Genomic DNA, 17,742 nt, shown 5'->3' on the forward strand with positions numbered 1-17,742 from the left:
AAATTATAATTGTGAAAAGGAGAGAAAAAGTGCAATATCTTATTCCAGATGGGTGTTGGGGTGGTGCCAACGTGGACGACTTGGCCAGATATTTTTGATCCTCTAAATATCTTTTTTTTCTTCTTTTCTTTATTATTTGTACTTTGGGATTTAATGTTTTTTTTTACCACCACGCTCGCTTAATATGAAACCAAAACACACCTGCCTGCACCTCGTGATGCGATTGGGACCAATGAAATTCATGATTCATATACTTACTTTTTTTATAAGTACATACTATTAAACTTTTAGACTATATTCTGTAAAACAAAAATAAAACTTGTACACTATATTGAGTTGATTAATTAGCAAGTCATTATGAATAAGCTTAAAATATTTTTAGTAATTCAACTATTAAAAAAATGGACATGACATAACCTTAAGTACATGCTAATAAAGAATTATTAGAAATTCAACTAAAGACAATTTTGTTAATGCTATATTGCTATGTCATCAATACCAAATATGTTAATTTTTATCTAAAACCAACTATACCGGCCAACCATTCGTGCAATTCCAAGTTTATTTTTCAAACTAACAATGGTAATAATTAATTAATTAATTAATTATAACTCTGCATACTTTTTTTTATGAAGTATAACTCATTATACTTGAGTACCCTACACTCAGGCAATATGTATATGTTAATTCTCATTTAAAAATACTAATTAAAAAAAAAGACACTTCGTACCTCTATCTTTATTTTAAAATAAAAAAATAAAAAATAATTATAGAAAATAATGATAACATTTTTTTCAGAAAAAATAACAACAGTTACATCTTAAAGTTTATGAAGAAAATAAAAAGAATTATATATATTAATAGTTATAGATTAAACGAGTAATAAAAAATAATTTTTTTGAAGTGAGTCAAGTGACAACAAAGTGAAAAAATCTCGTTCATAGCAGTGTAGGTATTTTAAAATAATAATATGGTATTTCTTATTTAACTAATATTTTACAAAAGTTAGTTTATATAACGTGTTTTAAATACTATAGTAGAGAATAAAACTAGGAATCGTAATCAACTATAGATTTGAAGTGTCGCGAATTATAAAAAAAAAAGTGTTATAAAATAATCTTTAGATGTACCAAAGTGTATTTTACTCTTATAATAATCGATAAGGTTGCAACTATCAAACAAGGTATCCTTCTGTAAAATAAAATAAAAAATAAAAAATCAAACAAGGTATCTATAGTGCACCTCTCATATTGTAGCTTCGTGAATATTATTCCTTTTGATAATCTCAGAGACACAGAAATTATAAAGTTGAGCTTCTTTTTACGTGTGATGTTATGTATTTTCAACCAACCATTTTGAGTTTTTTGATAATATATTAGTATTTTATTAAAAGAATAGAATAATTTCAAAATGTTTTTAGTTATTTTAAACAACAAATATTATTTTTTAATATTTTTTATTTTCGGTGTACTCATGCATAAAATGAAAAATCATTAAAAAAAAGTATCCTTTGGAAACGACGTATTTTCTTGTCCTATTACGTCAACAAAGTAAATATCCTTTTGGAGCTTTTTCTTTTTAGGCAAAAAAAAAAAGAGGAGAATGCGTAAAGTTTCCAAAAGCCGAAAGCAAGTAGTTGAGTTGAGGCAGACAGCTGGAACGGTGGTGATTGGTTTTGGTTTTCAGAACACAACAGAAAAGAACAGAAAATAAAATAGAACGCACTATTTTCTATGATGAATCAAGTACTCCCTCTAGTCTCAAATAAAATATCACATTAATTAAAAATAATAATTAACTATATTAATTTTAATTAAAAAATTTAATTAACTTTTCCTTGAAACTTAATATAAAAATTAAAAAAGAGTTATTAAAATTTAAAACTAACACATATTTTAGAAATAATAATATAAAATAAAATTAGTTAAAAAAATTATATGTAAAAGAAAACTTATTTTATATATTTAAGAAGAGAGGGAGTAAATCATAGGACGACCATCCAATTACCGATTAGATCAGCCACTAGAACAACCTGTGCCACTTTTTAAGCACAAAGGAAAATTAATGACAATATTAAGATTAAGAAAAATATCTTGCAAACCAACGTCTGTACAGCATCTCCAATATTGATATTTCGTAAGTTACTTCAAATTAAACAACCTTGTTTAATAAATTTTTTTATTGAGACAGATGATTTGATAATGTTTAAGTGAATTGTTTATATGAATAATAATAATTTATTCTTATCGATTTAAAATTTATTTTTTAATTACAAAATTTAATGTGACTCAAGTTAAGTATTTATTTTAATAACTTTAATATTGAAATAAATTTTTCAGTAAAAATTTTAAATCTATTTAACATCGTAAGATTCACAAATTTTAAATAAACACAACTCATCAAAATAATAATAGATTATAAATGCTATTAGGATATTAGTTAATAAACTAAAATTAAAAAATATTAATTGTGAAGACGAGAGCATTAAAAAATTATGAACAACATAATTTTATATATCTCAATAAAATATATCTTTTTAATTTTTTAACCAATAGACCAAGAACACACGCTTTGTTTGATTTGTAAAAAAAGAAAAGTAAAGAAACGAATTGTAGCACCATAGTCAAAAAGTGTATGACTTAGCCTTTTGAAATTCCATATCCTACGTATTACTTAGCCAATCCGAGATTACAGTTTTTTAATATTCATACTACTAGTTTATTAAAATTGAAATCAAATTGCATAAATTATATTTCACAAACTAAAAATTTAGCTAGAAGTTAAAAGATTAGTCCATAACGAGAAACTAAAAGCTGATATGTGAGAAGCTTTTAAACTAACTTATAGTAAAACTAAACTATTGAAGTAATTGGAAACTATATAAAATGACATAAATCACATATTTAAAAAATGTCATAAGAAAATTAAATAAATATTTTAACAATAAAAATATAATAAAATATAAAAAAATTATAAGTTAGAAACTAGCATTTAAAAAAAATTATTTCAAATAATGTTTAAAAAATATTAAAAACTACTTAAAAAATTTATCTACCAAATAGTCAAACAATTTTTTTTAACTAATAAAATAATTTAAAAATTAACCAAAATGATTTATCCAACATAATTATAATAAAAAAGTCAAAATAAATAATGTAAAACATAATGACATGACACTAGGTTTTATTGTTTAAATTATTTGGCCTTTATAAATATTTAGTGTATCATACATGCCATTTTTAATACCAAAACTAGAAAATAATATATATATATATATATATATATATATATATAAAGTATTTAAAATTGTAAAAATATGTATATAATTAATTGAAACAAATAAATATTTTATCTAGTTTTAATCTAAAATGTTTATTTTTTAAGGGACTCTAGAATTTGTTGTTAGCATATTTTACAAGATAATAATCATTATGTTCTCAAAAAACTTCTATCTTCACGAACACGTTGATAATTTATATGAAAATAAAATAGTGTTAATTATTTTTTTAGTTTTAATTAATGTACTGTCCCTAACTATTAATTGAAACATTTTTTTTCTTAATCATCTGTTTTCCAACTAGTTTTTACCAAACATAACCAAAATTCACCAAATGCTTATATGATTTTCTAAATATAGAAACAATTAATCCTTAGTACTAACAAAAGAAAAACAATGGGATACTCTATTTGAAGCTGTATGTATTACGGTAACAAGGGAACTTGGCTAATTTAGCTTTTACTATTTATGAGAGTACTTCGTTAGAAGATTACCGCCATAAATAAATTTAATTAAGGGTGTTTATTTTGTAATGCATTTTGTCAGACCTTTAGTGAAAGCTATAAGAAAGCTGGCAAAAATAAGTGGGATAATCTCATGGTCTCAGAAACAAATCAAATTACAGATATACTTGTTAAGCATAAATTATCCATTCATGAAAAAGGTTGTATTTTTTATGTTTTATCATCCTTTTTGCTTTGTCTTGTTATAGTAAATTTGTCTTATATTTTATTTTCTGGTGGTTATTAATAAAGTTGTCTTCCTTAAAATGTTTTAAAGAAAAAACAATAAACCAGGAGTATTTTAAAACCTTATTGAAAGAGTTTTTAAACACTCGTTCAGCATACGAATTTATTGCAATAATCTTTTTAAGACATTGATTAATATAGTATTCAATATTTAATGTGCTGACGGTCTTGTAATATATTCGTGGAAAACAACGGCTTGTAAGTTAGTGTAAGACTTGCATTATTCTATATGCAAGTTGGCTTGTGCCACCTGGTATTGCGAAACTCATCAAATCTACAATAATAAATGAATAAAGAAACAAAAAGTACTAGTAGATAACGTTGTTTATTTGATGTGCGTGGAAGATACAAGCGCCACAAAATAAAAACAAAAAAGAGCTCACAGATATAAATTTCAAATCTTTTACTGGAAGGGAAAAGGATATGAAGTTAGGATCTATTAATGTGATGCTAGCAAAACACGAATGTCTTTCCATGTACGGTGGAGTACAATCTTGGACTGTAGAAATTACCGCACCTATCAATTTCTCATACTAGACTACTAATACTATGGTTTAGGAGAAATTATTATATAATTTAGATTACTAAACATTATATAATAATTTTATAACTTCTTACATGACATATGTAATCGAGTTTCATAAAAAAATTGTAAACTAAAAATCAAAATTGTCACCTAATAATTAATCGTCTAGTAAAAATCAAAATTACGTCACCAAAAAAAATTATATAATTCCATTTTTTACATGACACGTATATCAAGCTTTAAAAAATTGTTTTTAAACTAAAAATAAAAATTATGTCATTTTAAAATTAATCGACTATAAACATGTAGCAATTCTGAATCATGAAATAGTTATTCTAGTTTATGGGAGAAGATTACAAACGGGTTAGCAGAGAGGTCATTGTTATTTTTGCATAACTCTTTATTTTTTTTCCTTTGTATCATCTATTACCTGAAGCCAAATTATCTTTATCTAACCAAATAAACTTGGAGACTAGAAGTGCACTGAGGAAGATGATTCAATGAAAACCATTTACAAACCTGTTTTGCATTGCTTTTTCAGTTTTTCTTAAAAAAAATTTTTTACCAAGACCTTGTTTATGCTGACAACTTAATTGAGTTTATGAAGGGTCAAGATAAGCTAAACCTCAACATTTTGATTTGAGAAAACCCCATATCAAGTCTATTTTACATGTAATAAAAAAACTAAATTCACTGACATCAAAGTCATAGAATGGAGTCAAATTAATTTAATTTAAAACAACTTGACATTTTTCAATTACAACAAAAACCGACAATAATTTTTAAAGTGAAACTCTGATTTTGACTAAAAGTTTACACCAGTCACCAAAAGAATATGAAAGTTGCACTTAAATTTTATCTTTGATTCAAAAAGTAGCTATAAAAAAGAAGGTTAAAACCGCAATGCTTTTAAAAGAACTTCAAATACTTTTCTTAACATACTAATAATGAGGAACTACTATTATGAATATCACAGAAGAAATGAAAAAGTAAACTAGCAACAAAAAATACACTCTTGAAAGGGGAAACAAAGTCAACAACCATACATGATTAAATGAAAAAGAAGAAAAAAACTGCCCTCGCCTAAACAAGAGCATCATCATTTTGTACAGTCGCGTCAACTTATAAACTAACTCACCATTTTACAATCTTTACACCGTAAATGGGCTTGTATAGTCATAATATTTCATTTAATTTTATCTCTCTCTCCTCTGCAGCAGGGGGCATCAGGCGCATTAAAACATCTGAGGCCTCATCTCTCGCTTAAATTCTTTGTATAAACTTAAAAGCTACAAAATGTACAGTTTCTGCAGTAAAACCGACAACTTTATTTCCAATTGGCTACACAACCCATCTTGAGAGATAGGCAAACATGACCTCTTGGATTTGGGAGGGGCGGAGGAAGCAGCAGCAGCTTACACTAGCCTCAGTTAGCTGTACAAGATTATTTTTCTAAGCCACCTAAGCAGGTTGAGGAGGAGCCTGAGCAGCTATTCTCCTTTCTGCAACAAATTACATGTGCATATTAGAAGCAGGAGAATGGCTTGGTCTTCACGTGTGTATGTCGTGTTGTGCACATGCACGGATGCTGAAATATAAGATCGTGTGAGAATGCAAATGAAGAGATGATATATGGAAGGAGTAAGTACCTCCAGCAGCAACAAGTTTTTCTACACGCGTGACGATGTGCTTTCCATAGGTGTACTTTTTCAATGCATTCAAATGAACCTTAATTCGGGAAAGAATCAGCTCACGTTGTTGATCATCACAAGTTTCCAGCACCTTTTGTACAACGTAATTTGCAAATTGATCTTTCATCATCGCCTGCATATAAAAGGAATCTGATTTATCATTTTGTGACAAACCAAGATCTATTTTACAGGTTGTGGTTCTGGGAGTTAACTAAAGCATTCGCCACACTGACAAATAACAATTCTATTAAACTAAATTCAAGAAAGGATATGCCAAACTTTTTCTGTTCAATCATGTAAAGAGGGATAAAAGAAGTCCTACAGATTTTGTAAGTTGAGTTCATGCAATTGCATTGAAAATCATGAAGAAGACCATTACTGATCATTTATGATGGTATTCTAATTTGCTCCAATAAAGAAAGGGAAAGGCATATATTAGGAAGAGAAAGTTTAACAAACCTGAAGAGGCTCATTTTCATCGGTGGTGCCAAGCATCTCATTCACTAGTAATTGGCGCTCAGAAGGACCTCCAAAGGTCAAACATTTCTCTACTACATTGGAGGCAAACTTCTGTTGACTCATTTGAACTATCTTGCCTGCTAATTCCTTTATTATAGAAGAACGCTCATGAGACTTCCCATGTTCCAGCACATGCTGTTATCAAGGAGAGAAGAAACCAAAAGCAAGAGATCAACCCACATGTATAGCAAACAGTATAACATTTAGGGGGTAAAGGAATATTAGGGAAGTAGTGAGTAGGGGACCAGAAGCCTGTCTGACATGTGAGAGAGAACCAACCTAGGATGGCATGTTGATAGCATAAAGAAAATAGGGCAGGAAGCCATAATAACAGATTTAAAAAAAAAAAAGAATTATAAATAGTAACAATTGTCACTGAAGCACATTACATGTGTTCCAAATCCAAAGACATTCACAATAAATTCGGTTGAAAATCATAAATAAGAAAAAATAGTTTCTAGTTGAAAAATTTCATGATATCGGACAACACTATATGAAAAGATCAGAAGCCAGCCAAACGAAAAGACATTCTATTTTATTGTTAATTAACAGATTTGTGGTTAAAAGGCTTCAATATAAAGGAGAGTAACTTCAAAGCACATTGTGACATGAGAATTGGGGGACTACAATCCATCAAAGGTCCAGAAAATCGATTATCAGAACTATTTCTCAAGAAAAGCTTGATAGCAGGCTTGCAGCCAAGAGTCCGCATGCAGAAAATCATGCTCAAGTAAACCAAACAAACATGAGAACCATAAAAGAATGCTTCCACAGTTCCACTACAATGGGAATAAAGAACGAAGCCCAAACAATCTAGTCAGAAAAAATTATAAACCTGAACAACGTAGTTTCCATACTGATCCTGAGCTAGCATGCTAACTGCTCCTAAAATTTCATCCATAACTTTCTGCTGTGTTGTAGGGTCTTCGCAATGTTCCAGCACTCTCTGTTGTGTAGAAGGTATTCTTATATGACAAATGATCTTAGTTATACATGATAACAGAAACATAAGCAGTGAAGAGAACTTACCTGTATCACCCGGCAACCATATGGATGGGTTGATAGTGTCACAACTTGATCAAAAAATGTCGAGACAATAAAGTCGATTGCATCTTCAGGGACACATTCAATACACTTTTGAATGACGTGATTACCATTCTGATCACGTACACAGCGCATGACGTTACCATCAAGCTCTTGAACCATCTCTATCTTCTGATCCAGATCAACAACTTCGATGGCCTAAAGGGAGATATATAATTGAAAGAACAAAAGAAAAATGATAAGGCATTCAGAAAATTACAGAGGGACAAACATATACATATCAACTAATGCAACCAAATATTCTCAATACCTTCTGGATGACACGGCAACCATACATTTGAAGGCTAAGTGTCAGAACATGGCCAAGAAGTTTGTTGGCTAATTCTCTTCTTTGGGATGCAAGTCCATGCTCAAAAAACTGCAATATACAACTACAGCATTATCAACTATTGCTCATGCAAGATTCATGAAAGAAAATAATTAATTGAAGAGTAATGATTACCTTTTGAACCACATAATTACCAAAGACATCAGTCATCAAAGCAAGGGCATGTGGCATGATTTCCTGATAAACCATCTTTTTTTCTTCTGTAGTAGCTGTTTCAAGCTTTTGTTGAATAAATCGACTCCCGTATTGATCCGCACTGCCAATGAAAACAAAATAATCAAATTTAATTCTTCAGGTTGCAGCACAAAATGGCCAATAGCAAAAACTATACCTGAATTCAACAACATGACCAACAATTTCAGAAAGCTCAAAACACTTTGTTTTATTGCTTTTAAACTCTTCCAACAGAGAAGAAGCAAAACTTTCATCAATATTCCCAGTATCTACATGCCAAGGTCCCATGACCCCAGCTAAATTCCTCAATCCAGAAGCAAAACGCATATTCAGCTCATTGTGCCTAACAGGACTTCCAGATCCAACTGGCGAAGTGGACACAACAGAGTTTGCAATTGGAGTTCCTGGGTAAGACATTCCAACACCATATGCAGGATTTCCATAATAACCATGAGGAGTGGAGCTGCCTGATTTACCACCCAGCGGTACATTGTATTGGGATTTCTGAGGCGAGAGGATAGACCCAAGATAAGCTTTCTGAAGCTCAAGTAAATTCATGTATGAATTGCCTAAGTAGTTCCTGTCCACAGAGGGGTCATTGAGAGCAGCAAGTTGTGCTGCAGCAAACTCAGATGTCCTCAGGTACTGAAGATACATTGGATCAACAAAAGGAGCCTGAAGAGCACTGCCTGGAATTTGATTTCCCATCCTACCAATATTATGCACATCAGATGGAGCAGCAGCTCCAGAAGCCAAACCACCTCCAAGAATTCTCGAGCGCATTCCAGGGGATGCCATTGCTGATGCTGCAGCAACATTTTCAAACAAGGGTGGCAGATTACCAGTGCCAAGTTGGTTAGTCATCAAGGATGCCAACGCTGGATTTCCAGCATAGCCACTAAGACCATAGTTACCAAATGATGAATTTGTACTATCTAAAGGCTGGTACTGGGGTGGCATACTTCCTCCTCTACTAAAATGGGAGGTAGACAATCCTTTGAAATATGAGTTATTGGAAGGAACAGTAGACTTTTGTAGCTCAACCTGCCTATCCAAGGATAGATTGTTGAGATCTGACCCACTCCTGTTGTTCTTACTTGAATTTTGCAAGTGTGCTGATTCAGATTTCTTTAAATAAGCATGTTGCTTCCCATGATCTTGACTACCTTGCCTACCAAAAAGATATCTCTGGTGATTATCAACATCTGATTCAACCTGTGATGGAAAATGGTTTTCACCATCTAACACATCATCTGCTGACAAGTTCATCACTGACAATGCAGCCACAAGATCTGCTGACTCATTGACGCCAGATGAAACACCATTAAATGCATCTGGACTGACAATAGCTCTCTTGTCAGAAGCAATGGCTCTGCCACCACCCATAGGCGTGATGCAGGGACTGGGAGCCCTAGCAACAAGTTGTGGATCAGGAGTAGTGCTTCTTGACAAGGAAGATCCTACTGCAGCAGCATAGGAATATGAAGCTGGTGGGACAACATTTTGGGCTGCAGATGATCCTTGAACATTTGATCCAGACCTTAGTGCATCAGTGGCCATGGACTCGCGGCATGCATGAGCCAACTCTGCTTCAGCAGAACTAGTGATATCATTGTCATCAAATGCATCTCGACTGGCTGGATGAGAAGGAAGGCATGCGATAGAGGTAATATGCCCTAAATCTTCCTGCACAATTACTGGTTGTAAATGATGTGCAGAAGAAAAAGGATATGGAATTAAAGAAACCTAAGAAAAAGATCAAAGCAAATGCTAAATTCACTAGAGAGATGTCAACAATTGATATAAATATTGCTACAAGGAAACTTTCAAAAATGCAATGCCAAACAAATAATATAGCAAAACACACAGCCTGCCAGATCAAAATCAACATTTACTCCGCTTTAATACTGAGGTATATAAAATTCTTTGAAACTACTGGGTGTAAAACCAAATCAATCTATATACTTGTTCAAGCTTGGTTAAAATTCACTGAGAAAATGAAACTGGTGCAGAATCATGAAATGAATCTTGGAATGAATTTCTTGGAGAAATCATGAACCAAAACTGAGAGAAAGTAAGAAAAAAGAAGGGACATAGAGAAAATTTAGCAGGAAGAGCTTCTGCAAATTCTGATTTTAAAGATACAAAATGAATGAAACTGTATTATGACTACAACTTTGAATATATAGTGAAGTGTGTAGAAGAGAAGGTTGTAGCTAAATTACTTCAGTTGAAATTCTGTGATAATTCAGTCATAACAGATATAGAACCGAGTACTTACATAATCTGTTAGCTAAACTAACAAACTGATGGGCATGAATCCTTTACAGTGGAAAATTTCACAGCAGCAGATGCTGTGAAAAATCTAATCGTCCCTTCCATAAATCCTATATTTATTATATTATATTTTATGGAATAAATTAAATATTTTAATGGCTACGATGTTATCCAGTAATCAATTGACTGGAGACCGGAGAGGATCACAACCCCAGACTGACACATGCTACAGTTGACAATATAGTACTACAGTATACAGTAAAGGATACACTATGTATGCACTACAGTATGAAAATAGTATACATATGTACTGTATGTATACACTAATATTACAAACTAAACACAAATGTGGTTTGAAAAGCTATAATGTGCCCAACAGATTTTATGGTGAATGCAACAAATCAACTATATGTGGTACAGGACAAACATAAAGAATAGTCAGAAGTATATGAAAAATATAAAAAAAAAAAATTACAAAATGTTATGCTGTCATCTTCCATCACAATAAGCACCATAAATAACGAAGTAGAAGCCAAAAGTCAAAGACGCGAATGCATGGCATCCTTAGCATTCCAATAATCAAAACATAACTACCATCAAGAATTACAAACATTAATCAAAACTTTGGAACAATACCACACATCAGAACATAAAAAACAATACTTAGCATAAAATAAACGACCAAAGATCATTTGCAACCTCACAACATATGCATCAATTAATCAAATGTCACCTATGAAATAAAAACACAAAATGGTAAGTCACACAATCCAAGAAAAATAGAAACAGATGCAGCACTAGGTCAATTAGCCAATCAGTGACAGAAGAAACAAGCCACCTGAAAAATTTCAGCAAAGCTCTTTTGTTTGCTCAGCCCTAGTCCAGGCAAACCAATCAGTCCATCACCACCCCACTCGGAGGAACCTCTTGTTTCTTCATTATCCACCTCACCCTCTTGTTTCCTCATATTAAAACCTGGTGGGGTAGAAAAAGGTGATCTTCCACTGTTGTCATCAGTCCTGCTCACTTTCCTCCTATCTCCAATTCCACCTAGAACTGAGGCCCCACCTCTAAGTCTTTGTTGAAACCTCCAATCCTCCTTTGACAGCAAAGGTGGTGGCAGCCTAGGATTCAAATTCACATTGGAGTAATAGTATGAAAGATACGCTGGATCAGACCTAAGCTCTTCCTCAGAAGCAATCAAATTCACATCCTTAGTCCCTTGAAACCCCGAAAAGGCGACAGGAGCACCAGCGGCACCACCAAACAACCCTCCAACAGCACTCAAAGAACCCTCCACAGTTGGAGGCGCTGATCCACTCCTATAAATATTAAGCTCTTGCTCGCGATCATCAGCCTCCTGTCTTCGTTGCTCACGAAGCAACATCCCTAACTCCTTCTCCAGTTCATCACCAAAAGAACCCTCGTTACTCCCAAGCATTGGTCTTCTTTCCAATTCAGACAACATTTTTCAAAATCTCAATTTGATCACCACACACTAATCATCAACCTAATAGCTAACACTGATCACTAGCCACCACCAGAAATCAAACCCTAGCCCGGAATACAACACAAAAACTCAAACTTTTCTCATCCCAGAGCGTAAACCGCCACACCCCATATTAACAACTTCAGAAAATTCTAACTAGTAGTTACTCCAAAACAAAACAAAAAAACAATAAACTTTCCTTGTAAAAACTGCACCAAAGTCGCTTTTGAAGCTGAAACAAAACCACCCCAAGAATCAAGTAAATAATGGGATGGAGACATTCACTCTGTGTTCCCCACAATTGGTCTCCATAATTATAGTCAAAAAATTCCTAGGTCATGTTTTGCCAAAGGATAATATATATAAACATAGAACAAAATTAACTTCCAAAAGAACAGCCAGATAAGAAAAAACAGTGAGTGACAAATGGTGCACTGATCAAAAGGAAAACAGTGAGAGATCAATCCGGCGGCGATTGGTTCTTAGAACCCTTAGGGTTTTGTTCCATTTAGAAGAGGATTAAATACAGATGATGATGGTAGGAAGCAAAGCCAAACTTTTTTTTTTTGTTTGTAAAGTTTCTATTTTTATTTCTGAATCTCGGAAATATCCTGAATATTTTAAGTATTACAAGGAAGACGTGCAGGGAAGAATTTTTTCATCTTGAATAATCATAAATCATAAATTAGGTTTCATTGATCATAAATATTTGACTTAACTGTAATTTTATTTTCTTAATTTTTTAAATTTATGATTTTAATTTTTTTTATTTTTAATTGTAATATTTGAATCTTTAATTTTATAAATTTACAATTTTAATTTTTTTTATAGATTATTAACTAATAATTATGATTATTAGAGGTATTAAATTAATTATAAATTAAATAAAAATTACTAAACATTAAAAAATTAATTAAAGATGATTAACGTGGTGTTAGTATCCCGGTTGGTGAAAGAAATCCTTGTAAAGAAGAGAATGAATATAATGTTGTGAAAAATTAAGATTAATAAATTTTTATTTAATTTTTTTAATAATTAATTATTTTGATTAATTTATAATTAACTTAATAATTCAATTAATTATGATTATTTGTTAATAATTTATCAAGAGAATCAAAAGCGTCATTTATGAGACTAGAGGGATCAAATGTTACCATTAATATTCATGGGGACCAAAATCATGAATTTGGGAAATTAAGAGAATCAAAATTATAATTTAACCTAAATATTTTTAGGAATAATTAGATAAATTTCTTGAAAATTAAAAAAAAACATGATATTTTTGTCATAATTCTCTTATTAGATCAATTATGGGTTTTGTTAACAAGTATTTTAGGATATTGATTAAAAAATTTAAAAAGATAAAGTATTTATGACAAAGATCACAAGTAGCATAACAAAAAGTTATGAACAACCTAATTTTGTGCATCTCACTAAAAATCCTTTTTCTTTTAATTATTTAATCATTGTTCTAAAGACACTAATTAAGACTTATTATTTGGATAAATAATTAAAGTACAACAACAATAAAATTTTAGTCTATTTCACCTAATGAGATAAGACTTTATTGTTATTGTTGTTTATCACACTAATTAATATAATAAAAATAATATGATATTTTATTATAACGAAAAAAAAAACTTTTACTCCACAAAAGAGTCATGCCTCCTCTCTTCCTCAAAACTAACTAAAAAATATTTATGGGACACCTTTTTAATGTTATTTTTTTCCAAATTGATACTCTTTTTCTTAATTATAAGACTTTTTTTAAAAAAATTTGTTTGTTATTTTTCATAAGATATTTTTCTAATTTTTAGATATGTTAGTTATTTTTTTCGTACATACTCTTACTTAATTATTTTTCCTCTAAACATAGTGAAAAACAAGTAAACTGTTAGAGAGATAATAAAAGAGTATTTTTTATTATTAGTATGAATAATTGACAAATTTAATATTATTAACTAAATTAACTATTTTTTTAAGAAATATGAATGAATCAAAATAATCTTATAAATAAGGACAAAGATCCTTACCAAATATTAGGTAAAGTAATTGATTGAGTGAAATTACTTTTTATAAATTAGAATAAGTTACTAACTTCTTTTTTTTATCTCAATTTATTCCTTTTAATTTACTTAAATTTCATTTTAATTTTTTTATTTAATTTAAAAAAAGTTATCTATTTTAATTTTTAATCTATAAATATATAAAGGAGATAGAAAGTTTTTTTTTACTGAACGGATAGAAAGTTTTAATATACATATTTTTATACTTATTTTATTTCTAAAATTACATTCATAAGTTAGTAATTTATTCTTTTAATTATCTTTACAAATCACTCACTATTATATTACTTTTGTATTTAAAATAAAATATGAAGAGGCCGCGAGGCACAAAGTGCCTAATGTTCCCTATTATTGTTAATTGGAAAGTAGCATTAGATAACATTTTTTTTATTAAGAACCTTGACATTTTACTTTAAATTATAATTTGGTTTAATGTCAAACTACTTATTTTAATGAATTTTTCATTATTTTATATTTAAAATATTGATAACTAAACAAAAGTTGATAAAAAATCAAAATTATAAAGAAACTCCATTTTTTGTTTTAAAACTATTATTATAAAATATTAAAATATTAGTTTTAAACAATATAAGTTTATTTAATTTAATTATATTCTTTTTAAGAAAATGGGAAAAATGTAAATTACTGTTAAGATAAAATTTTATTAATCAAATATTTTTTATATTTTTAAAAATTATTATTTTAAATACTTTTATTTATTTTTAATATTATTAAAATAATTTTATGTAAGTTAAATTAATCTTACATAATGCATTATTTTATAGATATATTTTTATTGGAAGAAATAATTAATTTTAAATAAAACTGAAGCTTAAAAAAATAGGATAAAAAATATGATTGAGTTACTTGTCAAATTTGAAAAGTATTAATTTTATTCTCATAAATTTTTTTATCAATTTGATCACTGTATGAATGAAACATATTTTTATTGGTTTTTAGGTATTAACTTTGTTAGATGATTTCTTTACATAGTCAACATACTTAATTATTTTCTCTTTCTATCATGCCAAGCACACTCAAAAGATTAAAATTGACTAGATTGTAATTTTTGGAGATTTTAACTGTTATAAATTATTTAATTCATTTTGAAGAATTTTGCCTATCACAAATTATTTAATTCAATTATAATCAAAATATAACACTAAGTCTATTAGTCACCTCATACTATTATCTAACAATATTATAACTAAGAATCAACAAAAATATATTTTAAGTTTACGGGAACTAAAATCAATACATTTAAAAATATGAACCAAACAAACTAATTAAATTTCCTTCCTGAGATAAATTAGATATTACTTAAAAGTGATTATTGATACATTTAAAAAAAACTAATAATTAATAACTTTATGGAAATCACGCAGCAATTGAAATACATTATGCGCTTTCATAATTTCAAAACATAACCATTTAATAAACCACGGACATCACACATTTTTTAAGGTTCGTGTATGTCATAAAATAGAACTAGCAATTATATTTTAAAAACGATGGCTATAATAATCTTATATAACTCAACCAAACTCAATACAAGAAAACATTTGTGGTCTACACACAAAAAAAAAAATCATGCACAAGAAAGTATTTGACTCCATTTCATCTGTCTTCTCGAAAGTGATAAAGTGATTGCTTATATCAAATTTAACAACTTCAAGTTAAGGTCATAGTTAGTTTGATTTTTAGTAAAAATAATATTTTTTTTGTCAGACTTTACTTATATTTTAATTAAATTTTAAATTAATCAAAAACTCCAAACTAGAGTATTAAGCCAAAAAAAAATGACTATAGATCATTTGATCATTATTTATTATTTTATATAATTACAAAATCCCAGTGTAGGAGCAGCAGCGTGGGATTGATATCCAATTTGCCTATAAAAGATAGATTCTTATTTATTTTTCTAAGGAAATCTTATCTCTGGCTAAATTATAGCTATTATATAATTTGTTTTATTTTTTTATTTTTTTAAACTATCAAATCAATAGAATTTTTCTCTTTTTAAAAAACCCATTTAAATACTATATTTTCTTAAAATTTAATAACTATATAAATTTTTATCTCCTATAAAAAAATAATCAATTTTTATCCTTGGCTTTTTTAAATTATAAATTTGAAATTTAAAAAATAAATCTTATCTGGAGATTATATTTTATTAATTTTAGTCATATATAATTGTTTTTATCTATTGACTTTTTTTAAAACAATAAAATCTATACCAACGTATCATTTTCTAAAGATTTTTTTAAAAAATATTATACTTTTATCAAAATTTCGTTATCATACCATCAATTTTTATCTCCTGGTTTTTTAAATTATAAAATCAATAATAATTTTATCTTTTTTAAAGAAATCTTATATGAATATTATATTTATTAGTTTTAGTCATTATATAATTATTTTTTATGGAATGAAATTTTTTTTTATTAAACTTTATTTTTCTTGCAAATGAAAGAGTTATTGTTTCTCAAAGTGTCAAAATTTCAAAATTCTTAACAAGATTGCATCGTGATCTTTCTTAGCTATGAATATACTCAATGTTATCCTTTGCAACGAGATAAAAGATGAATCCTGATTGAATATTTGTTTGTATGCATTGAAAAAAAATGCTGAAAAATTAATGCAATTAAATTTTTTGAACGATAGTGTGTTGGTTCGTTAATCATTTCTTCAAAGTTGATGGTATATATAGATATTAGTATTAGTTATCTCTAATGGGAACTTTTCTTCACTTTGGCTTGAGTATGATGCTTATGCTCATTGGAGAGTTTAATGTTTGCATTAAAATGTTAAATGCATGTCCTTCTTTATGTAGCAAAACCATTTTGATTGGCTTTCGTGTAAAACACTTCAATAGAAAATCACTTCTCTTTGGTCAGAGCATGTTTGCACAACAAAGTTTCATTTATTTTTTTTATAAGATTCGACGGACCCTAGGAGATAATCTCTGTAAAATGAATCTTAGACGTAGAGAAATAAATGAAGTCTTAAATGTCATCCTTTAACATTGTATTAGATCATGACTTGATCATGTTTTCGTCTGATACATGAGATGCATGATGTATACCACATGGTATGTATCGCATAAGATGTAACTTTTAACCTTTGTATTTATTTGCATCTAATCAAAATAATTAAAGGTTCTAATTTCTCTTAAGACATAAATATCTTGTGACTTGACAATATGTGTATCAAAAATGATAAAAGGTGATATATATATATATATATATATATAAGGAGAGATCAACTTACACCTTGAGTAACTTTTCCATCATTACCATTTATTTTCTTGGAATATAATGGTGAGAATGTGGTGTAAATTGCTCCATTTTTTCACTCCATAACTTCGAAAAGTAGGTTTCATATTGTAAAATATTTGCAAACATTGTTTATGTGATGAATTGACATCTCCCATAATTTTAATTTTAAGCTTACAACATTTGTTTGTTATATGTGAAACATAGTAGTAGTCGTAGACAAACACGAATCCTACTCTGCTCATTGTCAAGCAAAACGCATCCACA

At 29.2% G+C, this 17,742-nt stretch overlaps 1 protein-coding gene across 1 annotated transcript; it reads right to left on the reverse strand.

The window, feature by feature from the left end:
• Positions 1 to 5,547: 5,547 nt before the first annotated feature.
• Positions 5,548 to 12,712, reverse strand: LOC100802749 (pumilio homolog 2). Its single transcript, XM_003537930.5, has 9 exons — positions 11,484 to 12,712; positions 8,526 to 10,054; positions 8,309 to 8,450; positions 8,117 to 8,224; positions 7,792 to 8,004; positions 7,598 to 7,708; positions 6,703 to 6,897; positions 6,202 to 6,376; positions 5,548 to 6,054 (listed from the first exon to the last, which is right to left on the reverse strand). Exons 1-9 carry the CDS (start codon positions 12,111 to 12,113, stop codon positions 6,014 to 6,016), a joined length of 3,144 nt encoding a protein of 1,047 aa, XP_003537978.1. The 5' UTR covers positions 12,114 to 12,712; the 3' UTR covers positions 5,548 to 6,013.
• Positions 12,713 to 17,742: the final 5,030 nt, after the last annotated feature.

The sequence above is a fragment of the Glycine max genome, chromosome 11 (genome assembly GCF_000004515.6).
Source record: "Glycine max cultivar Williams 82 chromosome 11, Glycine_max_v4.0, whole genome shotgun sequence".
Lineage (NCBI taxonomy): Eukaryota > Viridiplantae > Streptophyta > Magnoliopsida > Fabales > Fabaceae > Glycine > Glycine max.